At 40.4% G+C, this 27,126-nt stretch overlaps 3 protein-coding genes across 3 annotated transcripts in view; 2 read left to right on the top strand and 1 right to left on the bottom strand.

Annotated features, from left to right (window-relative positions):
- LOC139480559 (receptor-type tyrosine-protein phosphatase S-like) overlaps nt 1-27,126 on the bottom strand; it is a 140,931-nt gene that overhangs the window by 103,922 nt on the left and 9,883 nt on the right. The gene's annotated exons all lie outside the window — the stretch shown is intronic.
- On the top strand, nt 1,493-25,715 carry LOC139478202 (scavenger receptor class F member 1-like). Its single transcript, XM_071260579.1, has 9 exons — nt 1,493-1,550; nt 17,016-17,085; nt 17,319-17,445; nt 18,598-18,665; nt 21,358-21,420; nt 22,260-23,054; nt 24,131-24,242; nt 24,813-24,864; nt 25,513-25,715. Exons 4-9 carry the CDS (start codon nt 18,641-18,643, stop codon nt 25,516-25,518), a joined length of 1,053 nt encoding a protein of 350 aa, XP_071116680.1. The 5' UTR covers nt 1,493-1,550; nt 17,016-17,085; nt 17,319-17,445; nt 18,598-18,640; the 3' UTR covers nt 25,519-25,715.
- On the top strand, nt 3,644-13,462 carry LOC139479373 (uncharacterized). Its single transcript, XM_071262230.1, has 2 exons — nt 3,644-4,451; nt 13,035-13,462. The coding sequence occupies exons 1-2, from the start codon at nt 3,644-3,646 to the stop codon at nt 13,460-13,462; spliced, it is 1,236 nt and encodes a 411-aa protein (XP_071118331.1).

Below are 27,126 nucleotides of genomic sequence, written 5' to 3'. Positions count from 1 at the left end.
AAAACATCGGACAACACGTAGTACTGTCCGTGAAACCAGTTTAATATGTGCAGTTAATGCTACACTATAAGACAGGAAATTTGATATTCTACATCCTTGTGAAATGTTACACCCCGTGCTGCTCTAGTGCAGTTCTTGCACATATTGTTCACTTTTCGGATCTTTTAAAAACGTGCGTCAGAAAAATAACTCGACATGCAGTTAACGACATTTCGTCTAGACGTCAAATTGGAAAAGATAAAGGCTTTTTCGAACATGCCTACCCACCCGTATTGTCAAACATAAAAAAACCTTACAGTATACAACTTCTGTGTGCTTTTGCCTTGGTATTGAGGAGATACAGAATGAGATCTCTCACCAGACAAATCTTGAATACCATCAGCTGATCGAAATCATAATTTTCCAGACTAAGGAAATAGTTTAGCTGTCCCTTACAATATGTTTTTGAGCTGATCCACGTAAACATAATACATCATACAGCCTCACCTGCTTGTCATCAACGAATGTTGTGAAAGTCGACATCTGATTATATCTTACACGACTTTAAAGCCATGCATAGACAACAGTCGCCCACATATATAAGTTTCACTAATGCGCACATTTAACACGAAATTAAATCGAAACTAAAATTGTTGAAATGCAAAATCGTAAGCGGCAGTAAATCCGGTTGTGCATGATTTTATAAACTACCACATTGTTGTGCATACGCATAGGTAAGTAGCTCCTGTTGTTTTGTGTGAATAACTGATAATATAAGTCAAATAGAGTACTGTTTTTGTTTGGAAACTGTTAATTTACTTAACGCGTATAATATACATGTACTATACATGAACTATTGAAAAGTATACATATTTTTTAACAGTTATTCCCCATTGCTGCCTCTTTTCCTTCATCTGTAGCTTGAGTTTACTGCTAATGATTTTCCCCGTCCTATGTCTTGCATTTTCACAAAATAACGTTGACGAGAATATCATCGCCGCGAGTGTGATGGAGTTTCAGGGACTGTATTGCGACAGATGCCCTACCATAGATAAGAGAGGCGGAATCACACGAATATGATGCACGGAGTCCCAAACAACAAGATGTAAATACCATGAGGTGTTTTAAGAAATACCGTGTTGAGTGAGTGAGTGAGTGAGTATGTTTTTACGCCGCCTTTAGCAATATTCCAGCAATATCACGGCGGGGGACACCGGAAATGGGCTTCACTCATTGTAACCATGTCGGGAATCGAACCCGGGTCGTCGGCGCGAGGAGCGAACGCTTTAACCACTAGGCTACCCGACCGCCCCTATACCGTGGATATAAAGCCAGCGGTAACAGAAACACTTTGAAATAATATCGATGGTTATCAGCCGATAAAATCGTCGCATGTGTGCGTTTGTTTTGTTTCATACATACAAAGCGACATCCATTTCAGACTCGTGCTCGTGACTCATCGGGGATTAGCGGGGAAAGTCCACTGTACTTTCGATATACAAAGTGTTGTAGACGAGATTGTCATCGCTGCGAGTGTGATGGGTTTTCAGAGGATGCATGTTTCCTAGAAGGTAAGGTCACTGCAAGTGTATCTACACATTATATTGTTGAACCCCCGGTTTTGTAGACTAGATATATCTCTATAGTTGTAAACACCTGTGTGTTTGTGATGAGGAGTCGCGCCCCGTAATACTCGTGCGATACTCACGAGATACTGGTGATATACTCATGAAGTACTTATACTATACTAGCATACTGAAACTTTCCTAACCCACGAACGGTGGGACTGTATTGCGACAGATGCTCTTTCAAGGATGAGAGAGGCCGAATTACACAAACATTATGCACGGAGTCCCGAGATGTAGGTTCCATAAGGTGTTTTAAAGGGGCACTGATCTAACGCAATTCCCCGGACTGGTTGTTGCCTTTGTTATTGTTTTTTCTCCCGTGAGTACCCGGATGATACGCAACGCAACTGAGCGTGACCAGAGACTGGGCTACCGTCTGCAAGGACAGCTAAATAAACTTGGAGGCCGGTGGCAATATTTGTTTTACGCATTTTTGCATAAACACTGATTGGTTAACTGTGATCTATACAGATTTCGACAAAGGGCGCATGTTAATTAATTTCTTCCGCCTAAACAAGCAGACAAAAAGAACAGCGATGCTCATCGGATGTCGTCATTTGGAAATACCCCAGATGGTTATAGTTTTATGCTAAAAAAAAGTATCCATGCAGTGAAAGCATTTTCTGATTTCGGCTTGCGTCGATAATACGATTACTACTCCCTTGTTGTCATCCACGTTTTCTCGTATAACCCTTCACTTGTGTATTTGTCGTCATTCACTTGATGCTCAGTTAATGAATTTATTACAGGTGTTATAAGGTCAAAAATGCATCTCAGAAACGAATGATAATAAATAGAACCATTATAGCTGCAATTAGGAATTGCATTAAATATAGTTCGTGACAGAACTTGTAGTTGGAAAGGAATCAATAGAGAAAAGACATTTTACATTTATCACAAGTGTATTCTGGACATTTCACATTTATCATTGGATTGGTCTCTGGCTATCGTCCATGAGTTAATGAAACAAATGGGGAATTACAAGGTATAATCCATTGGGAGCTTCGGAGCGAGTCACAGAATCAATAGAGAGATGAGCAATCAGGCACGTAGGCTTTTGGTATTTTTCCGATGGCGACACACATGAGTTCATGGTCAGATCTAAACTTGTAACGAATCAAATGGAGGTATTGAGACATGTGACAAGGACAGGTCAGGCTCGAACACTATAAAATGATACCCTCAACATTAGGAGAGGGAAGCGCGGTTTGCAGTCGATCGAGTCGAATCCCGATCGTTCTAAGTTTCCCCCAGCTAGTGACGAGCCTGGCCAGTCTGATCCTGTTCTGTATTGATAGATGGGCTGAGAGTAAGTAAAACTATGTGAGTATAAACTGGTGTTGCGTTTCTTTATTATGTGAGTATGAATGCTGATAGAGACAACTTGGAGTAAGGGTCATTATGCCAATCACTCCTTGACGGAGCCGAGCCGTGGTGGACAAGGCGAGGGCAATGTCCTGGCTTAATTGACCACAAGGACCAGGAACGGCAATACATTTAGTAACTGTAGCAGGGTCGCACTGAACGCCCAAAAGCAGTTACGACATGGTGGAGTATGCGGGTTTTCTCTTGAACAAAATGTTTAAGACGATCCCATTCTTTGTTTTTCGTATTGTCGTTCTCATCCTTCAATTCCGTCTTCCCACCCAGACTTACGTTTGACGGTACGGTTTCATTTTGACGTATGGATAGGGTTTTCTGGACTTACATGGTGTAGTTGGGCTGGTAATGTCTCAATGTCTAATACACCAAACGCTGATACATCCCCGTCAGGTGACCGTCTTGCCCCAGCTCGTCTCCTTACTGGTACGATTTTCTCGAATTCCCCCCGAGTTGTCATAACTCAACCGCCCTTCCAACCACCCCCACCGCCCCCTCCTCCCCAGGAACCCTCGCCCCCTATTTCTGATCAGAGTTTGGATTTATCACCCTCTCCCGATGAGCTTTTACATCAGTACGCTTGTGTTCTCCCTGACGTTTCCTCACTAAGTTCGTCCTCAGGCCCCGAAGCACAAAATCCACCCCCTGACTTCAATATGGGAGATTCGACCTTGATGCCAGAACATTTTACTGGCAGAGACACGACCCATGCTGCTGAATGGCTTGACCGTTTCCTTCATTTTGGTAACTTTAAAAAGTGGACTGACGCACAGAAAGTAGAAGTTTTTCCACTATTTTTGAAGGACTCTGCGTACCTCTGGTACAAAGATTTTATACCATCGCTAGGAGAAGATATCATCATTTTCGATGAGGTAGAGAGATTATTCAGGGACAAGTACGTCCACCCAACTGACCGGTGGGCCCTTCTAGAATCTTTCGTGAGTCGTAGGTTATCCCCCACTGAACCTATAGACACGTATTTAGCGGATTTGACCCAAACAGCTAGCCTATTAGGTAAGACTGACATGGACTTGATGGATGCATTTGTTCGGGGACTGGATGACGGTACGAAGCAACACGTGCTAATGAAACAGCCAACGGCTCTGAACGAAGCTGTTTCGTTTGCACGATTGGCTCGATCCATAATCCCTCAAATTGCAGAAAATACAGGTGTCAAGTTGGCAATCGATACTCTGAGAGACCAGATTGCTACACTCGCGGCAAAGCTCGCACCATCGTCGTCCCAGGTTAATACCTTCCAGTCACGACAGAATCAATATTCCCAACCCCCCAGACAGTCCTCTAGGTATACAACTCGGCCGTGGCAGCCTCCCCAACAGCAGTTCCAGCCACTCTCGTATCCGGACGGACCACACCAGCAGAGAAGACAGCCCCCTCCTCAACGCCAACAGTACAACACGGGACGGACCATGGCTCGGGCACGCCCCTGTTACAGATGCGGTGGTGAGTATGATTTCTCTCACCCTGATAGATGTCCCGCACGTAATGTAAGGTGTCATTATTGTCAGAGAGTAGGACATTGGCAACGTGTTTGTAATGCCCGGTTGCAGTCGGGAGCTCCTCAAAGCAGATAGCAATTAAATTCACGACCACGCAGGCCACCTTGCCACTGTGCTGAGCATGTTTTTGACCCCACTAACTTGCACTCGCGTGAGTCGCCGGTTCCTATTTTACCAAGTTACAGTCGTCCTCAATCGCCTGTTTTGCAAGTCACATCAAAAAATGACAACAAGCATAGGATTCATGTTATTTTGGGAGAACAGTTAGTTTCTACAATTGTGGATTCAGGCGCTTCTATTAGTATTTTAAGTCGGGAAGTTTTTTATGACTCGGGTCTGTGGAAAGAAATTCCCATTCAAAAATCTGATGTGACCTCTCTTCAGGGAATAGGTCAAAATATTGTGCCAGTGTTAGGACAAGTCTTACTTCCCATCACTATTGGTGATTTCCACATGGAACAACGCTTTCAAATAGTTGCAGAGTTAACGTCACCAATGTTTTTAGGATTAGATTTTTTGATTCAGAAAGATGCTGTCTTAAATTTCCAATCTTGTACTTTGTCGCTTCATAATGGCTACACAGTTGTTCCAATTTGGGCAAACAATGATATCCCACCCCTAGTATCGGATCCCCATCCACAGATGGTAGAGCAGGAAACCATCCCAGTTCGAGCACTGCAGGCATTCACAATTCCCCCTCAGTCTGAAATCATTTTCCCAGTTTACATGGGTTGCTCCCCGTCTAATCAGGTAGGCATATGTGAACCTAACCCAGTCCTATCGGACACACATCAGGTTTTTGGTGCTCGTTGTCTTGTTTCGGCAAGTTCAGGGAAAAGCGTGTACCAAATCATTAACACTAACGATTTTGCTGTGGACATTCCACAAGGTCATGAAGTTGCTCATTTCACTTTGGTACACTCCGATGAAATTACACCTCTACAGTCACATTCCCCCTCCGAATCGGAACCCTCCCTCTCTCAGTCAGAAATAGACGCGAGATTACGGGAGTTGAATATTGATTTTTCTTCATCCCACTTGTCACAGGAGCAACAAGCACAAATAGGTCAGTTGATAGCCAGGTATCGCGACTGTTTTGCCATTGATCTCTCAGAAATTGGGTTAAATGATTCAGTGCAACATGATATTGCTACAGGAGATGCCCCACCCGTTAGGCAACGATTTTACCGTACAAATCCTGCTATGCGTGCAGAGATAGATCGTCAAGTTCAGGAGTTGGTAGACTTAGGCATATGTGAACAAGATCATGATAGCCCCTGGGCTTCTCCAGTTGTGATGGTGCCTAAGAAACAGGCTAAGGGTTCTCCTCCAGCATGGCGTCTCGCCATCGACTACAGAGTTGTGAATTCGTGCTCATTGCCGATAGTATTCCCAATGCCGAGATTGGAAGATGTTCTTGATGTTTTGGGCACAGCACATGCAAAATATTACACAACCATAGATCTAGCAGCGGGATATTGGCAATTAGCGCTGAATGAAGAAAGTAAACCCAAAAGTGCATTTGTGACAGCTAGTGGTACCTATCACTTCAATCGTATGGCCTTTGGTCTGGCCTCTGCCCCAGCAACATTTCAAAGACTGATCAATGACGTTTTCCGCAATCTCAATTGGCGTAAAACAATGTGCTATTTAGATGATGTTTTGTGCTTCTCCTCGGATTTTGAGACACATTTAGCAGATTTAGAAGAAGTATTTTTGTGCCTACGCAACGCAAATTTGAAAGCGAAGCCATCAAAATGCCAATTTGCTAAACTGTCAGTTGCTTACTTGGGACATATTTTTTCAAATAGTGGAGTACAAGTAGACCCTGAAAAAACTAGCGTGATCGCTTCGTTTCCGACACCAACAACGCCAAAAGACGTTAAAAGTTTCCTCGGAATGGTAGGATTTTATCGTCGCTTCATTCAAAGTTTCTCAAAAGTAGCAGCTCCTTTACATTCATTGTTGCAAAAGGATACAAAATTTGTATGGACGGAAGCACAAGAACAGGCATTTCAAACCCTCAAATCTGCTTTGCTAAAACCACCAATTTTAGCATTCCCAGATTTTGAAAAACCATTTATCCTATACACAGATGCTAGTGATAACGCTCTAGGGTATTTGCTCGGTCAAAAGGATGCCAGTAACAGAGACGTGGTAATTGCCTACAGTGGTCGTGCTCTGTCAAAAACAGAGAAAAACTATGGAATTACAGAAAAAGAATGCTTAGCAGTAGTATCAGGTATCAAACATTTCAAGGTATATTTGGCACATGCCCCATTTACTGTAGTAACAGATCACAGAGCTTTACAGTATTTGAAAGACAATAAGGACCGCTCAGCCAGACTGAGCCGCTGGTCACTCTTATTGAGTGATTACACGTTCACAGTTCAGTATCGACCAGGCAAAAACTTGGGTAACGCAGATTTCTTGTCCAGATTGCCTTACCCAGAATGCCCACCAGAGTTAGATGACCCACTTTCAGATGTCCCCTATTTGTTTGCTACTGATACGAACAGTGCAGACAATGATATCGTCACGTCCAATGACAACGGCGACCAAATATCGATTGTGCCTGCAACAGATGTAACATCAGAGTTGTATGATGCCTCCACAATTGACGACCCTCTCAGTGTATCGTCCGACCACCTAGGAGATTACTCCATAGCACAGAGGCAATATGACGACCATAAACTACGGGCGCTGATTGATTGCATTAAGTCTCAAACATTTTCTACTGATGACAAGGCCACACGTACATTATTGTTACAAAGCCAGGATTTTATTCTTGACAATGACATATTGTACCACTTATATGCGCCGCCCGGCCGGGGCCACAGGAACGACAGGATCATTCGTCAACTGGTGATACCTCAGTCGTTGGTACAACATGTTTTACAAGCATACCATGACAGCTTGTTAGCTGGACATGTTGGTATTGACAGAACATTCAATGCTATTAGACAGAAGTACTATTGGCATCACATGCTGGAGGACATCAAGCGGTATATTTTGTCATGTACTGCCTGTCAAACAAATAAACGTGACTTTCACAAGAGACCTGCCCCATTACAACCACTACCAGTCCCTGGTAAATTGTTTGATCGTGTTCAAGCTGACTTCCTAGGGCCGTTACCACCCACAAAAACAGGTCATAGGTATGTTTTTTTGTTAACTTGTGCATTTTCCCGATGGAGCGTGGCTATTCCGATTTCCACGTTGGAGGCTGTGGAAGTAGCCAAGACATTCTACTCAAAATACATTTGCGTTTATGGGATTCCCAGAGTGTTATTGACTGATAATGGCACTTCCTTTACCAGCAAACTTTTTACAGCGGTGTGTTCAATATTGGGGATCAAACCATTGAAAACTAGTAGTTATCACCAACAAACTAACGGAGCTTGTGAAAGACTAAATTCGTTTATCGTGCAAACGCTCCGCATGTTTATCAATGATAACCAGGACAATTGGGATGAGCTTCTCCCTAGTGTGATGTTTGCCTATAACACTAGCCCGGCAACGCAGAGTACTGGATTTTCCCCCTACTTTCTCCTGTTTGGTCAAGAATGCTCAGTACCCGTTGATGTTGAATTACAATCATTTGAACCCCTACCACAAACAATTAAGCAACGGCTTGATGTAATTCTACATCATATAGACGTTACTAGAAAATTGGCGCGTACCAATTTACAAGAGGCTCACAACAAAGCGAAATATTACTATGACAGGAACACCTCAAATCCCATTTTCCAGCTCGGAGATAAGGTATGGCTTCATTCCACGGCACGTGCTGTTGGAAAATGTAAAAAGCTAGGCCAGATATTCCAAGGACCTTTTTACATTGCGGATGAACTGCCACATTTCACCTATAAGTTACGCCGTTGTAATGATCACAAAGTTCTGAAAGTTCCAGTCCACGCGAACCGGCTTAAACGGTTTGTCAACCCGAAAGAGAGACCAACTAACCCAATCCCAGTTGTTGCTACGGACAACCAAACGATTCCGTCTCAATCTGACAACAATCATACGGAAATGACCACCCCGACGCCTCAGACATTAAACCCCGAGCAGGCACAGAATCCCGATTTTGATTTACAGGAGGATGACGTTTTCATAGTAAAACGTATCTTAGCGCATAAAATTGTGAATGGAGAAAAGTACTACAAGATTCACTGGGAAAATTTCACGTTACAGGAGGCTACATGGGAACCCGAATCTAATATCCCTCAAGGATTGATTCGTGATTACATGATCCAGAAGTCATTAAAAAAGAAGCGAACACGTTAGAATATATCTGAATATATTTTTTCGAATAGTGTTTCAGATTAATTGTTATATTTCGTTTCCTTTTCAGTTATAACACTGCAGATTTCGTATTGGAGACGTCTAATATTGATTTTTGCATGTGTTTTATTTCAGGTTTAGAATTACATGATGCTATATGCATGGAGCACGGCTCATATCGATACATGCTATAGATCATTTACTACGGTGTTAAGATGATTCAATTGTCACAAGGTTATAGGAAAATACAAACGTGCATATATGTTGAAAATGTGTCTTGTTATCGTAAAATATTGTGTTTTGAATACTCCGACTACTCGGACTATTTACAGTGATGTGTTGGTTGCTATTGAAGAATACAAATCATGTTCATGGGTTATGGCCGCACATGTATTTCGCGGGCCACGAGAATACAAAGGAGTTCCAATATATGACGACTTCGGGTCGCATGGTTATATACTACTCCTACGAGATGATTCTGGCTGCACATGTATTTCGCAGGCCACTATACAGCAAGTTCGCTTTGTGTGTATATAAGAGAATACAAATGAGTTACAATATACGAGAAATGACGACTACGGGTCGCATGGTTATACAATATGGTTACAAATACAGTGAAGTGATATACGATGATGAGAATTGAGATACAGTCATGTGAACTGAATACCGTCATGTGACGTGGAATACAAAAACGAGACAATAAATAATGTTGTGATGATATATGTTGATACTGTAAAAGAAGTTCACTATTGTTGGATGTTGCTTACTCGCACGGTTCCCAGTGTGCGATTATATATTACCTACTTGTGACAATTGTTATCATGCTTCTTAGATACAGTCAGCGAGGTGAAGATTCGAGATGAATACAGTCAGACAGTTACTAGGTTTCATAAGACATGGAAACCTTTTTCTTACAAAACATGAGTGATCTATGATATTTAGTTTGAAATTAATAATTATGTTTATACACTTGTTTCTTTGAATTTTTAGACTCCAGAGGCCCCCTCCGACCAGTATGGGTCTTATTCATTGTCATCGCGTTGGTTAGCATCCAGAATCGGGTTAATTCCGTGCATACGGAACTCCGACTTCCATGGGGAGTTGTCTTCGTACATATGTCACGAATCGACATTTCCCAGAATAAATGGATTCATATCTTTCAATATAAATTGCCTGATTTAGATGGAATGGGCAATAGATCAAGATATCGAGACTTTTGTTCCACATATACTTTGGCTTGTTATACCGTTTCGGCGATGGATGGATATATAGAAAAGGCCGAACGAGAGTTGTTCGCGTATTGGACAAATGTCCATAAAGACATTAACCTGTTAATTCCCCATATTAACATTTTTCACAAGGATTCCCGCACTAAACGCGCGATACTTCCTTTTATTGGATCAATAAGTCGTTCGCTGTTTGGTACTGCTACAGTCGAGGATGTTGAACGACTGGCGCGGTATGTTAAACAATTGTCGTTGCATGCTGCTAATACTTCTCGTGCTTTTCAAGTCCAAGTTCGTCAGATGTCGTCATTTATAGCTAAAACAAATGAACGCATTTCATCCGCTCTCGCGGGTATTGAAACGAACCATAACGATATTATACTTGTCACTAAACAAATACAAGATGTGGAGAGATTTATTTTTATCACAATGAAAATCTTGTTAGATCGCCTCACGTTCCTAACTACTATTAGACAAGAAATTGATGAAATGTATTTAGGCATTCAACAGTTAGTTAATCAACGATTGAGTCCATCTTTACTCCCAGTTTCGGAAGTAAAGAGAGCGTTAAAAATGATTCAAAAACGTCTCAATGCAGAATACCCGTTGTTTCACGTTGCACATAAGGATCCAGGTTATTATTATCGGGAACGCACTGTTCACTGTTCCCGGAATTCAGATTCAATTTTCATTTCGCTTATTGTTCCTATCCAGACTCATTCTACTCTCCTTGATGTATATCGAATAAATTCTTTTGGCTTACCATTTAATCAATCAAGTACACATGTCACTCAGGTTATGAATTTACCAGATTATCTTGCTGTTTCGGAAGCTAAAGATCAGTATATTGAATTTTCGGCTAGGGATTTTCAAACATGTTATGGTGAACACGAAAAACACTGTCCAATTTTTCACAGTCCGAAACCAAAAACATCGCTCACATGCGCACTTGCTTTGTTTACTAAAGACACACAAGAAATTAAATCCTTGTGTGATACAAAATTCCGATTAAATGGGCTACGTTCAATGGCTCTCGAAATTGAACCAGGCACAGTTCTTTTAACTGGCATAAAAACCATAATACTAACGTGCAAGGGTCGCATTGAGAAGCGTCCGGCTTGTCAGATTTGTATATTTAAAATTCCTTGTTACTGTGCGTTGAAACTGGATGAATTCGACATAGACATGAGAATTCATAAATGTGAGAAAACGTCAACTACTTCAAAATTATACCCACCTAATCTTTTACTTTTATCGGAATTTTTAATGCTTCAATCTTAAAAAACATTGATAGTTTACAACCCCTTCTGGACGATTCCGCTTTTAAGATCCCACATTTATTAATTGATGATAAAGTTTTCGATGAAATTCGTAGAAAGGACACAGAATTTCAAGTTGACTTACGCCTTATTTCTCAACGTATGAAAAAGGCACAGGTCATTTCGGATAATTTAATTGATGGTAATTGGATGGATTCCCTCCCACCTTACGCTTTAGATGGGGATTTAACCAACCCATATCACTTAACGGCAAGCATCGCCGCGGGTTTATCCCTATTTCTCTTAATAATCTTATGGATTAAAGTTCGACGCTTATTTTTTGCCTTGCTCTTACTGACAGCAGGTTCCCCAACTGACGGTTTGACAGTTTGGAAAACACATCAAACTACACCCTATCCAAATTATCCCCCCCCCCCCCCCCCCCCCCCCTTCATTTATGTCGTTGATTAAATCCACTATTTCCATGGATGTTTTTCTGATCATATCGACAGTATTTCTGGTATTCATTTTGCTTTATCGAAGAATTAAAAAAGTCAATCGACCGGTTACGTCACTGGTTTTACATTCCTTTGCTTGTCATGAACTTATGGTCTCACAATTTTATCTTTGTCCCCGAGACCTCACGTTAACGGCTGGAAATCCTTTAACTAATTTTCGTATTCAGCGGGTATTCCTCAATTATTATTTACTGTTTGATTGTCACAATTTGCAAATTCAAACCCCGACACAATCTATATATATTTCGGGAAAAAATTATGTAAGTTGGCTAATGGCGTTTCGTTTAAAACGATTCCTTCCTTCCACGACAGGTATTTTTATGGTACTTCAACATTGTGGAGTCGCCTTTCCGTTCCCTCTGACATGATGCATATATTAATTGCCATCTGCCGTGGGAAGATAAAAATTGAATTTCCTTTATCTAGACACGTTATTCTTGCTCATCATATTTCATATTGTAATGGCTTTGTTTTAACCATTTTACGGACCAGTTATTTGTGAGTATAATACACGCTTGTCAGGGTACAGCGAGAATATCAAAATATACAATGGTTACGAATTTGAAATACTTGATCATATTAGTTATCCCCCTTTACAGATGCTGATTTACAAGGAGACAAGTTTATTTCTACATATTGCATCTCTTTATTGTGACAAAATTGAATGAATTACTTTTCTGTAGAGACAAGACCTGTATTTGGAATTGGGTTCTCTCATATGATGGTCATCTGATAGTCACTTGGTGACATTACGTTACATTATTCTACTATTGTGTATCTTCTATATTACTTTCTAGGTACAATTACTATCGGTGTTTCAATGTGTGCTCTCAGCTCATCCCATAATAATTATATATGTTGATTGTTTTGGTGTTGATAACTACAAAGCATTTGCTGAATGTTGTTGGTTAGAATTTTATGATAGTTTGCCCGACTGTACTGTTCAAGCAGTCCATGGGTTTTTGCGATTTGATCGTGCTTATTAATGTCTTTTTATGATAAAATGTGGCTACGCAATTTGACCTGTCACAATTAATCCAAACATTTGATTCCTACCGTTATCATCCTTATAGGCAGATATGCATTTGCCAGAAGACTATTATTGTGTCTATAGTCTTATTTCTACAGGCAGCAGTCTGAGCTGCAGGTGGCACAACTTTCTATGTATTGATATTTCTATAAATGGTATGGTATTAGTCACTTGTTGTTCGTGAATTACCAGTATTTTTAAGTGTTGTAGATGATGGCCGTACCCCATTCTTAAGGGCGGAGAGTCAAGCACTTCCCCCGCTGTCGTCTGGTCCACGCCAAATAATTAATCTGGCTCCTGGCTACACGCTGGCTGTCGAGGATGTACGCTGTCCTATCACCTCTGCCGCTAAACACAGACCGCAAACAAACGAGGTTTATCCATATCTGTCAGCACCCTCGACGTCTACTTCTACAGGTGCTCACGACGACCACATACACACTGTAACTCTATCGGCATACAACATCTTTAGAGAGCGACCAGTCAACACTCAAGCAGTGTCAAGAAAAGTCGACCTCTCGCTTTGCCACTCCAGCCGAGGACCTGACTGTGTGCATAGGCCGTGTGCTTTCAAGGATTCAAGAACATTGGACAGCGTTCCGCCAGTTGACTTTTCGAAACGAGAAAGGAGCCAGTGAATTCGATTGGGACCAGTGACAAATGAACTTTCGTGAATGGTGGTGCCATATTGTGGCCATGTGCAGTGACATTTGACTTTTATGCATCGCTATTAATTAATTCTACATGGTATTTGAATAATCTTTCATGGTGTTTATGCTTTGTGGTGATACGAAGTCACACAGGATCATTAACTTATTCTTTTACCAGGTGAATACATTTTTTTAACTGTAAAAGTATTCGTTGTTTTCGAAATCGTTATAACATTTGAAAATTGATTACAATTTAATATATGGAATGATCGATCCTGTTTTACTTCCATTATGTTTATTGTGATTGTCTTTTATATCTCAGACCGGAACTCATGCTTAGATCTTCCGAGCTGTGGGCAGCTCTTGTCCACAGGCGGAGGATGTTATAAGGTCAAAAATGCATCTCAGAAACGAATGATAATAAATAGAACCATTATAGCTGCAATTAGGAATTGCATTAAATATAGTTCGTGACAGAACTTGTAGTTGGAAAGGAATCAATAGAGAAAAGACATTTTACATTTATCACAAGTGTATTCTGGACATTTCACATTTATCATTGGATTGGTCTCTGGCTATCGTCCATGAGTTAATGAAACAAATGGGGAATTACAAGGTATAATCCATTGGGAGCTTCGGAGCGAGTCACAGAATCAATAGAGAGATGAGCAATCAGGCACGTAGGCTTTTGGTATTTTTCCGATGGCGACACACATGAGTTCATGGTCAGATCTAAACTTGTAACGAATCAAATGGAGGTATTGAGACATGTGACAAGGACAGGTCAGGCTCGAACACTATAAAATGATACCCTCAACATTAGGAGAGGGAAGCGCGGTTTGCAGTCGATCGAGTCGAATCCCGATCGTTCTAAGTTTCCCCCAGCTAGTGACGAGCCTGGCCAGTCTGATCCTGTTCTGTATTGATAGATGGGCTGAGAGTAAGTAAAACTATGTGAGTATAAACTGGTGTTGCGTTTCTTTATTATGTGAGTATGAATGCTGATAGAGACAACTTGGAGTAAGGGTCATTATGCCAATCACTCCTTGACGGAGCCGAGCCGTGGTGGACAAGGCGAGGGCAATGTCCTGGCTTAATTGACCACAAGGACCAGGAACGGCAATACATTTAGTAACTGTAGCAGGGTCGCACTGAACGCCCAAAAGCAGTTACGACACAGGTACAATTAGTGGTAGCACCACTTAGATTACTTTATTTATTGTGTCTGGGGTAATTATTCAATCTAAATCCAGGTTTGAAGTGAGGTGAAATGTGTGTTATGTAATATGCACGTGGCAGCCCAGCAATAGATGAATGATCAGTTGATTTATTTTTTTGTAAATCAACGGAACGTTCCTAGTCATCAAAGGATTAACAGAAAATACGTTGATTGATTAATCACTGTTATCTTGCACAGTGGATATGTCAAGAGTGAGTGTCTACATGTCTAGGTTTACTAAAACAAAGGGAATACACTCATACCATGGCGTGAAGTGCCGATGTAAAAACAACATACTTTGTTCAAAGGGTTAACTTATAATACGTTAATTGATTGATCATTGTTATCTATCACTCATGGATTTTTAGGAACCGTGAACGTTATGAAATAGTTGCCACGTGGGCTTTCTCAGCCGACTATTGAGACTTGACACCTATGTAAAACACCTGAAACAATCCAAGTGATCAGTTGAGAAACGAACACGGGTTATAATATCCCGAAACGACATATATCTTTTAAAATATTTGATTGTTACTGAGACACGTGACATCGAATAAGTTTCTTTGTACATCTGTAGACGAGTGGGATAATGTTCCTTTGTGTGGATATTCACGGATACATTCCTCGAACAAGGACGCTGCCTAAAATTTATACACATAAATTTGGTAGGTTGTAATTATGATATTTGCACTTTGTTTTCCTTCATTTGAACCGATTCGTTCTTGTTTCTCTACGTCTTGGTTGGGAAATTCTTCAATGCGCGATAGACGTTGTTTTCACAGGTCTTTTCCTTTGTAAGCGTGGATATATTACCGTCAATTTGTAAAATGTGATTCTCTCAGGCAATTTATAAAATGTGTAAATATTTCAGTCATTTTGACTAAAAAATCTGTCCAGATTGATTAAGACAATCAAAAGGACCTACAAACATCACAACAGATTATTATGTAGGATTAGAAGCCAAACAACATAGAAATGTACTTTTCTCAAAGTAACATTTTCAGTCTCTTGGTGATGACATTAAACATCAAAATGTTTGGAATTCGTTATCATAATAATACAGATGGAAATGTTTTTCAGTCACTTTGTAAAATAACTGAATATTTAGACGTTTAATAAATTTGTTACACATTTGACAGTAAAAAAAAATACACACTATAAGTGACTTATCAAAACTTCGTCACCATTACCGATGCTACCCACAAAGATACCTACATTTCCTTATTATCTCGAAAACTGTGTTTCATTTTGTTCATCAATGTGACCATACGCCCTTATTACTACACATAAAAGCGACTAATGCGCTTACGAATGGCGCAGCAGAGGTCGCGAACTAGTCTAGATTTCTGCTATACATCCGGGTACTCACTGGGAAAAAACAATAACAAAGGCAACAACCAGTCCCGGGGAATTGCGTTAGATCAGTGCCCCTTTAAGAAATACATTATTATATACATGTATGTTGATATAAAGGCAGTGGTAACTGGTGTAACAGCGGTATAACGCCTATGTAATGACGACGAATACTTGTTTTGGGGTTCATGGGATTTATTCCGTCTGTTCATATCAGGGATATGGAGATCCCACCAGGGATGCCATTGCCACAGCACTTTGGTATGGCCTGCTGCCATCATCCGTTGCTAGCATATGCTACAACCTGTCATGTTAGACTAGTTAGTGTAGGTTAATTAGTTTACATATTAGTTGGTCTTGATTAGTTTTCGTGATTAGTTCCTCTTTGTCGTAACTGGTATGTATTAACATGTAAAGTTATTCTTGTTTAGTTTAGTTTAGTTTAGTTTAGTTTAGTTTAGTTTAGTTTAAGCCAGTGCAATTGTTGAGTTTGATCCAAAATTGTAAACCGGCATACTCCTTAAAAGCGTTTATTGCCGAGTTAGTTTCAGTAATTTATATAGTTAATAGCTTGAAGCTGTATCTGTTAGAATACATTTATCATTAGCAATAATTTATAGCTTACAGCTATAAATGTAATAATATATTGTACAGTATTTTAGTACACTAAGTCTTGTATGAGTTAGGTGATGATTATGTACATAGTTCTATGAAAGTGTTAGTAAATATGTACTGATGTAGTGCATATAAATATTAGGTTTATATTACTCTGTGTGTGTGTGTGCGTGCGTGCGTGGGTGTGTGTGTGTCTGTGTGTGTGTGTGTGTGTGTGTGTGTGTGTGTGTGTGTGTGTGTGTGTGTGTGTGTGTGTGTGTGTGAATGCGTGTATGTGTGTATGTGTGTGAGAGAGAAAGCATGTCTGTGTGCGTATTATATACATTTTACTTAATTGTGTCATTTCATTATTAGGCATAGAGGCAGATACATATAAAGCCATACTGTTGGCATTGCCGTGATGAGCCTGCGTCCCTGAGACGAGGTTGGTATTTATGTGCTAATAGTTGTCTGTACATATTGTTATATTTTGATGTGTATTGTATCATATAAATGGGATTTGTAGCTGTAATAAATATACAGCTGATGGTTGTTCTGACAATATATGCTTAAGTTCATGCTCAGGGTAAAAAGTAAATGTAATATGTTTGTTCAATTATACATGTTATAGATTCTCGTAATTGTATATTACTAATTCAACCTTATATTATGTTTCAGGGAATTATCATCCATAGCCATATTGTGGCGGGATCTCCATATCCCCATCTGAACAAACAGAATAAATCCCATGAAGCCCCCAACAAGTCTTCGTCGTCATTCCATAGACGTGATACCGCTGTAGCAGGTACAGGTACAATAACGTTATAAGCATATATCATTGTCATAATGCGTCGCATGTCGAAAGCTTCAATCGTTGTCATTGAACAAAGGGTATAAGGATACTCCATATCGTGAGTGTTCGGGAATATCCACCCGGCGTCTACTTTCGACATGCGTTGTATTAATGAATAGGACAAAGAATGTGTGCCTCCACTATTTGGAGTCTGAGGTTTGAAAGGGTTACTTGTTGCTTTCATTATACATGCGCTTAATGCAAGTAGTAATAGGTCATGCAATAAGTTCTCGTACAGTTCTATATCCGGGAAAGATTTCGCCTTTCGCAATATCCCAGTCATATCACATCGGGGACACTCACAAAGGGCTTCCCACATGACACCCATGAGGCTATCAAGCACTGACCTTTAGCATGACGTGGACAAGACTTCTGTAGGCTTCACCTCTACCCCCAAGTAGGATAAGAGTGAGGATGGTGCTACATTTTCCGCAGTATTTCAGCAATACCAGAGCAGGGATACCATGAATGGACTTTACACATGAGCGCTTTTAAACACCAAAAAGTATCCTGATATGTTGTATTTATACGATAGTCAAGGAAAGACGGACTATGTTACGGATAATACTAGAACGGGTGTAAATTCCGTTCGTGTTTGTCAAGGTTTAGATGCGGTGCACACTGGATGGAGGTAGAAACTGGTAGAAAACTTAACATCCCTCTTAAAAGAAAGATTTTGCAAAATATGTCAATATGGCCTAATAAAAGAGTTACCTTTGCTGCTTGTGTGCCCTGCATACACTCACCTACGCCATCTCTATATTCCTTCAAAATATTATCTACACCCAAATGTCCATAAGTTTAATATACTTTCATCTACTATTAATACAAAGCTCATTATTAGTATCGCTAAATATTTATTGTTAAAGAAGAACCGTCGCCAAAAATGTGTTTGTACAAAGGGATTTTGGCCTGTATAGTACACAATAAAAACAATAAAGACAATGAAGACATTGCATTCAGTTATAAATAATGTCTCAGCCCAAACATCTTTTGCACATTCACCTAATGATGAAACTCAGGGGAAAGGAAGTATGTAACATTCATGTTGGTTTTTCCAAACCGAAAATGATGTCATCAGATAATATAACTTTCTTATTAAAGGAAATAAAGACGTTGGATGCTCTCTTAGATCTAGGTGTACTGCATGAGGATTTCTGATTACATAAAAAGTAAGTACATATAACTTCCTTATTATGAATGCTATATACATGTGATTTTAGTAAAGGTGTTAGCTTAATGACATCTCTTGACAGTCTTCCCCAAATATTGGTGCTGCCAGAAAATGTGTGTACATCTGTTGTAGACCCGTCAAGATCCTGCTTAGAATAGGTCTTCAGCAACCGATTCATGTCGTAAAAGGCGACTGTGCTTGTCGTAGGAGGATCGGGCGGTCAGGCTCGCTGACTTTGTTGACACCGTATCCCAATTACGTGGATCGATGCTTATGATGTCAATCACTGGATTGTCTGGTCCAGACTCGATTATTTACAGACCGCCGCCATATAGCTGGAACACCGCTGAGTGCGGCGTTAAACAACAAACAAACAAACAAACAAACAAACAAACAAACAAACATACATCTTTTCTCCATCCCAGTGAAGTCCCCCTTGTTCCTTTCCTCAAGTTCACTATCTTACAGGTCCACTAGTCAAACCCTAATCACTTATTCAGTGAAAACCCCAACTCCCTGACATCATTTCCTTTGAGAGTTACACTCCGCTGATTTCTTCAATGTGGAAATATCGAGCGTAGCATCTTTGACACTGACCCGCATTTTTAAGGGATGATATCCTTCGAGAGTCGTCACCAAAACTGTTCCATCATTCTTATCAATCAATTTTGAGCATCCACACCAATTACCAATCGGTGAAACAGTTTCTTGAAAAAAATATGGCAAGATGACGTCAGCCATCTCCCACGTCGCGGGGTTATCCCAAACATGTACAAACCTCTGTGTCCTTGACATAGCAGCCACAAGTTGTCCCTTGATGGCCTGGGAATTATATCTGTCTCTGGCTACAGTTGCATAACGGTTAACATGCACGCCTGTTGCTCAGCTTAAGACATTTTGCAACACACTGCGACCAGGACGACCGCTGTTGCTCTTCCTTCACTATGTTCGTTCCACCCCCCAAGCCGTCGAATCACATCGGTTAAGGTACCGTATAGCGCAACCCGCTCGGTAAGCACTCTATTTCATGGCTTGCACCTGCTCCAGTCTGGCGGTTGAAACATAACATTCACGATCGAAAACACTTCAACTCACAATAACACAGGACTTTGGCTCTTGTCAGGGGGGTACTCAAAGTATGTGATCTAGACTACCAGTTGTCGAACTTTCATTTTTGTGGAAGCCTCGGTGGCTGAGTGGGTTAGATCGCTGACTTTGTGTGCTGGCGACTAGGTGCCTCAACCTGGCAGTTCGAATCCCGGACGGGACTCAACCCAAAAAGGACTAGAATCTGTACTTTGGCTAGATAACATGTGTGGCTCGGCCCCATGATGCACTTGTGGAATGTTTCGAGTGACTTGCTTCAACTTAACCAAATTGATATAAACGTTGACATTTAAAACCTAATTATTTTTGCATTTGATTTTGAATAATCTCACAATAATCACGGTAAACTCATGGATAAAAACTCATTTAAAACCATTCATTTTAGTGATGTTCTGTTATGTTTAACGCGTATTTTGTCTCGTAACGTAAGGGTGTAGACATTTAGGTGGAACAGTCCGTCAGTTAGCCCTTTCCGAGGAGGTTCAGTCTACGCCGCCTGAAATTACAGATACGATTTTAAACCCACCTCCAATAATACTCAACCTTAGTCTTAAATTCGGCATCTAAGAAAAGTACCCACATGAATGAGTGGGTATTGTTTTACGCCGCTTTTGGCAATATTCCAGCAATATCACGGCGGGGAACACACGCAATGGGCTTCACACATTGTACACATATCGGGAATCAAACCCGGGTTTTCGGCGTGACGAGCGAACGCTTTAACCTCTAGGCTACCCTACCGCCCGAGCGACCCTCACATGAGGTGAAGTGAAATGGGGTTTAACGTCGCGTCCAAGATTATTGTACTTATATAGCGACGTGCATGTATATATACACCCTAACTAGCTAATGGAAATATCTATACAGTGTCCCTACCAGTCTAACGGTACTAGAACATTAAAGAAGTTTCCATTACATACTATCATCGTCCGCGGTATACCGGACCGGAAGCTTACACACCATACTAGCATCTAAATATAGTAACTTCCTGACAAGCACAGTGCAGTGAGCGCGTACCGAATCTCAACGGAGACAAAGTTACACAGTTACAATAAAACAATAAACAATAAATAATAAACATATAAAACTAGTACACCGTCGTATGATACTGAGCATCCACTTGCAGTTTATTGAACAGTCTCATTAATTTTCTTGCATAATTTACATGTTTCATATTTATAAAATAAAACATTGACTGCTTCGAATGGAAAGTGACTGGTCCTGAGCAGCAAACAGAAAGCCTTCTGTTTCACCTTTTAGGCCAGCCGACTTGTTTTCATCATGAGTCTTGACATGCTTCTCAAGAAGATTATCAGACAAATAAATGTATGCAAAAGTGCACAATACAATTCTATCATGAAGAGCCCCAAAGTTAATCGAACCACGTCCTCCCAATATAATTTGTAAATATAAGCGATTGAGGGAAGAGCGAGGGTGTTGGGATATATTATTATTATTATCTGACATGATTCTTCGTGTGAGGGTGTCAAAACCCTGAATTTTATTAATATTATTACTATTTTCATTATTGTTATTGTTGTTGATGTTATAATAACGATTATCATTGTTTCTCTTCTATATAGGCATGCGTGCACCAGTACTGATCCTGGTTTTGCTTATCTGTATATCCTGTTTGAGAGCGGAAGGTAATTAACCTTAAGGAGTTTTGTATTTTGCACGTCTGACAAACTAGTACTCAGATACAAATTAAACATACCAAATATCTGGATATCATTTAGAGTTGTTGAGGTGTTTTTAAGCCCCGTGTTTACATGGCCGTTAGGGCGGCCGAGATAAGAAAAGGTTGCAAGTGACCTACATATACTGTTGAGTTCATAGTGAAGGTCATATTTCTTTTATAAAGTTTGTTTGCTGTTTTCACCAAAATGTCGTTTTCTGCAGACAGTGTTAAGCCTTATGAATGTAGCAGTCATATAATTTGAAAACTTATGCGTGAAAGTGATGACTGGCCACCGTGACCTACTTTCAATAGGTAGCATAGGCTATATCTTAATTTATGTTAAATTATGTAAAGGTCAAGGTCTACAAACGTGAAGTGCCTAGTACTGTGATAATAGTTTAGCTAGAGGCATGAGACTTCCGATTTTAAGTTGTTTTGCAATTCTGCATTGGGCGGATGTTTTACTGAATCCGAAAGTAATGTCATCGACGTTGTTATTAATGCAGCTTATGGGAGGTTAGACAAAATTAGGGATCATGACGGATTTTCGGGAACAAACTATTTTCAAAATGAAGTTGAACGAATAGGTGTGTTCTAAAACAAATCGTTTGAAGATCTGTGCTTTGTCTTAAGTAATATTGTGTTCCAGTGCTTTCCCACTGCTTGCTGTATGTTCTTCGAAAATTCACATATATCAAACTGTACACAATATTGTAGCAGAGCATGGTATTACCCCATCGAAAAACAGATCACTGTGTGAATTGTATGAGCTATTGTTGTGATGAACTATGACTTACATTCCAGCACTCTCGTCCAACTGCTTCTCATCAGACACTGAATGGGAGGGGTTGTACCGTGTCAACTGTACTGAGAAGTGCAGTCCTAAATGTTACAAACGCCGCTGCAACAAGACGACTGGCAAATGCCTGTCGTGTGAAGCTGGCTACCGCTCTTTTAACTGTACGCTGGAATGTCCACCCAACTGTCTGAATGATTCAAACGGGCAAGCCATATGTGACCAGGACACAGCACACTGCACCAATTGTCAACCAACATGGTGGGGGTTGAACTGCACGAACAAATGTGATAGCAACTGTAAGCACGGAGTTTGTGACTTTGAACGTGGACACTGTCACGAATGTAAAGTTGGTAAAATGGGTGATAAGTGTTCGGAAGATTGTCCCATGGGATGTTGGATCCATGAATGTCACCGAGACAACATGACTTGCGCTAGTGGATGTCGCCGAGACAACAACACTTGCACTAGTGAATGTCACCGAGACAACATGACTTGCACTGGTGGATGTCACCGAGACAACATGACTTGCACTGGTGGGTGTTACCCGGGATATTTTGGTGAGAGATGTGATAAGAAGTGTAACGACAATTGTAAGGGGGTGGAGTGTTCAGCAATTGGAGCGACGGGTACTTCCTCCATGTGTGCTGTCTGTCGGGACACCTGTTTCTGCCACCAGAACACCGGGCAATGCCAGTCCTGCAAGACAGGGTTCTGGGGGGATACGTGTGACGAACCTTGCCCGAAACAGTGTCCAGACTGCTCCAACGCCACATGCAGCAGCAGCAGTGACAGGAGTACGGGTACGTACATGAAATATATAGAACAGGACAGACTAGAAATATCTATGTATGTTTACTTGTCAGTTCATGTTGGAATTACCGCTTTTACTTTTATTACAGTTATGGTATTAATGTCTAAGTTCTTCTAAGTTTGCCAATTTATAAAGTACCTAATATCCAATCCACAACTGGTTGATCATGGCGCTACGTATATAAGCAAAAGTGAGGGAGAGACAGAGAGAGAGAGAGAGAGAGAGAGAGAGAGAGAGAGAGAGAGAGAGGGAGGGAGAGAGAGCTGTTGTTCATCTTTCGTGACTTGTGAATGTTTGTTGTAGCATTACATGCGATACTCTATGCATAATTCACAATGTAAGCTGTCACATCATATATATAGTGAGATGTGTGAGGTGTAATGGGGTTTAACGTGGCGTTCAAGATTAGTTCACTTATATAGCGAAGTGTATGCACGTATGCGTGTGGCTGCTTGTACAAGTCCGGACTTGAACCGGTTTTATTGTACTAGCCTACTGACTCCGAGTCGGCAAGTGCTTGGTTTATCCCCATAATGTCGAATGCAAGGCAGGAATACAACAAGTACCATATTTTAACGTCTGTAAAAATGACCCGGTCAGGGAATCGAACCAGCGACCTTCCGCTCTCTGGGTAGTGCGAAAGCTTAATGAATTTAAGGAATATTACAAAAGTTGTAAATAAAAGAGAAAAAAACTCCATAATAAATAAGAATGGACACCATTGCACGATTCGTATATATCAGAAGCTTGTGTTTATGAATCACTATCAAATAGTGATCATACCAGGTATTCGCGTAAATATGAGTCTATGGTGGAAGGGAACTGGCTATTTGACCATTAATGAACGATATCAGATCGATATGCCAGACAGCTGAAGTTAAAGATCATGGCCAAATTCCATTGTATTGATTTTGCAAATCCCAGCAGAAACTCCGATTCATATGCATAAAGAAATAGAGCAGATATGGTTATGTTAAGCTTATCATTTGTGTAAGGCATTAGTCCAGTAAAAATAATAATTGAATATAAATAATGTAATGAATGAAACTATTCTTCTTGTTGCAGGTTCAGATGATCAAATGACTCCGATTTCTCAAATAGTGGTGCCTATTGTCCTATCTATTGTGATTGTGCTTGTCGCGTTGGTTATCTACAAGATCCGATCTAAAATCTTCAGGTAAGACACAGACCGCCAGGTGGTAAACTCTTAATTCTATGCAACACAACGCATGATAAAGCCCACGAAGCATACCCTACATTGACAGTGAGTGTGTGAGTGAGTACTGTTTTATGCCGCTGCAATTATCACGGCGATTTTGCATTTATAAAAAAATGAAAACGTGTTTTGTTTGTATGTTGTAAAACGCGCTCAGCAATATTCCAGCTATATGACGGTGGTCTCTTGACATCATGAGCATCGATCTACGCCTTTGGGATACGAAGACATGCATCAACCAAGTCAGCGAGTCTGGGCACCCGATCCCGTTAGTCGCTCTTACGAACAAGCATAGGTTGCTGCAGACCAATTCTACACTGGTCTTCAAACGTGACAGACTGAGAGGCAATAAAATGCTTTGGACTGAGAGCGTGACAAAAAAAATGTTTATATTATTTGGGTTGTTCGTTATCTAGAGATGTTATTTAATTTTTCTGGTTTGTAATGCAGAAAGTATTATAACTACATGTATTTACTTTGTGATATAGTCAAGAATAAGCAGTTAACACACATGTAAATGATCTCGTTTAGGCTATGTCGACCCTCCAGGCCACTTAGTGACGAAGCTGATACTTGTTTGAGGGTAAGTTATACCACAGTGAGTTAGTGAGTGAGTGAGTTATGTGAGACTCCGCTTTTAACACTGTTACATTTATAGCGTGTCAGCTCAATGTAGAGGGGGAAGGCGTAATGCAGATCTCAGATGTTTACCACTTTGGTATGGGACTGAAAATAATCCACTGGGATTCGAACCTAAGATCATAGGTTCCTGGCACGTCTAGGGGAAGCAACTCTGCACAGCGAAAAGTTATGAAATATTCTTAATCTCTTTGGGTACAGTTGTAAATGTTATTCTGTAATATTTTGACTTATAGTGAGTGAGTGAGTGAGTTGGGTTTAACGCCGCTTTTAACAGTATTCCAGTTATATCACGGCGTCTCAGCTTAATGTGTGAAGAAAGCCCGAAGTGATGCAGGTCTCAGACGTTTACCACTTCGGTGAAACCCACGAGCACGGGTATGGTGCTGACAAACCTAGAAACATAATCGGGGCGAACCGGGATTCGAATCCACAATCATAGGTTTCTGGCGTGGCCAAGGGACGCAACTCTGCACAGCGAATCGCGGCACCTTATACGACTGGGCCACCCGTGCCTCCTTTTGACTTATACGCTTTACCCATTTTGCAGATCTGTTGTGAAGGAATAATTCTTTCTTTCTTTTTTAAACAGGCATAAATGACGAAAGATGCTGCTTTCTTGCATATGACTGACAGGTTTGCAAAAAATCGAATGAAAACTAAATCATCTGCATCATGGTGGAATAACGTTAGGGAGACCGGTTGGAATATGCAGGGTGTTTTCTTACTCCATCGTGTTTAAGAGGATGCAGAACGTTTTGGAGACGAGGATGGGTGCGAAGGAAGCAAGTGTTTTCAGCAGCTTGGCAACATCTATATATGAAACATTAGGTCATCTGTTTTTAAGAAGAGTGTTGTTTTCTGCTGAAATTGACGGGTACACGACAACGTTGTGTGTTATTGATATATATGTCAATTTGTTTCATTTTTTTTATGTCTCGAATAATATGTAGATGAATATGTTATGGTAATTGTGACTTTTTATTGGCCACTTTGACCTTTTCTTATTGGTCCTTTTTTTACATTTCTTGTTGGACGTTTTTCATCATGTCCGTTGTCACGTGGTCATGTGTTGTTAATTCAATTTAGTTCCAGATTTTGTATTACATAATTATAATACAGTCGTGCCTCGTTTATACGGACACTAGCGTCATTTCACAATTCGTCCGTATAAACGAATTTCCGTATAACTGAAACCAGCTTCTTACTGGAAGAGTTACTTCCCTTCAATTATGCAACTCATGACAAAATTCCTTATACATATTGTTTTTATTAATTTCGGCGAATCGTGTGTGAAGCGATCGGAAGATCGCACAACTCACCGTTATTAACAGCAACCACGGTCAGAATACCGCTATTGACGCCTTGAAACGAACTTTAGTTGACAGAGAATGGATACATATATCATAGATGACATACTTTGACTCGTTAAAAGTCATATTTGTTTTTGTTTGACGATTCTATGTCAACATGAAATTCTCGCGATCACGCGATCACATGCGCGTGAGCCTTGACGGTGACTGGTCAGACTGGTTCCATGTAAAAAAAATACCCGAGAATAGCGATCAGCTGCTTCGCTTAGGGTTATTATTATTTTAAATATGTTTAGTAAAGGCTGCATTTAATTAAGAAAATAATGGAATATATTATTCCTGATAAAAAAAAATAGTTTCAGATGCAATTGTTGTCGATCCTTGCATTAAAAATCCTATAAAGTTATATCATTGGGTGTGTCTTTACCGAATCACCGGTCGATTCTAAGAAAACGTGTGTACAGCTGACTGCTGTTTCCGGCTTAGTTTACGAGAAAATACACAAGGTAATCTTAATCCCTAGATATAAAACAATGCCTCGTAATGTTCTCGTAATACGTAATGAAGTTCAACATGTACATGTACAATAAACAAGCTCGTCTCAAACGTAACTCAGTGTCACTGGTTAATTGACTTCTCACGAATCAAAGATATTACCACCAGCGGAAGTGTACTGTCCGGATAAGTGAGACAATATATATATATATAAGTTTCTGAATGCACATCTGGCAGCCAAAACATACCTTGTGTCCGGTTTAACCCGCCTCCACTGTTTCGGGAGTGTGTTGATATATACAGTGTCATACTGACCGTTGTCTCATAAAGAATAGTACGTTTTTTAGTGTGAGTGAGTTGGGTTTAACGCCGCTTTTAACAGTATTCCAGTTATATCG

The sequence above is a fragment of the Haliotis cracherodii genome, unplaced genomic scaffold, assembly GCF_022045235.1.
Source record: "Haliotis cracherodii isolate W230 unplaced genomic scaffold, xgHalCrac1.p SCAF_4, whole genome shotgun sequence".
In the NCBI taxonomy this organism is placed as follows: Eukaryota; Metazoa; Mollusca; class Gastropoda; order Lepetellida; family Haliotidae; genus Haliotis; species Haliotis cracherodii.
This window is presented reverse-complemented; position numbering and strand designations above follow the sequence as displayed.

Excerpts from the sequence above, each read along its gene's own strand:
- LOC139478202 (XM_071260579.1), top strand. The coding sequence starts at position 18,641 with ATGAGGATTTCTGATTACATAAAAA. Across the intron at positions 18,666-21,357 it reads GATTTCTGATTACATAAAAA|GCATGCGTGCACCAGTACTG; the intron begins GTAAGTACATAT and ends TCTTCTATATAG. Across the intron at positions 23,055-24,130 it reads CAGCAGTGACAGGAGTACGG|GTTCAGATGATCAAATGACT; the intron begins GTACGTACATGA and ends TTCTTGTTGCAG.
- LOC139479373 (XM_071262230.1), top strand. The coding sequence starts at position 3,644 with ATGGGAGATTCGACCTTGATGCCAGAACATTTTACTGGCAGAGACACG. Across the intron at positions 4,452-13,034 it reads CCCCTGTTACAGATGCGGTG|ATGATGGCCGTACCCCATTC; the intron begins GTGAGTATGATT and ends TAAGTGTTGTAG.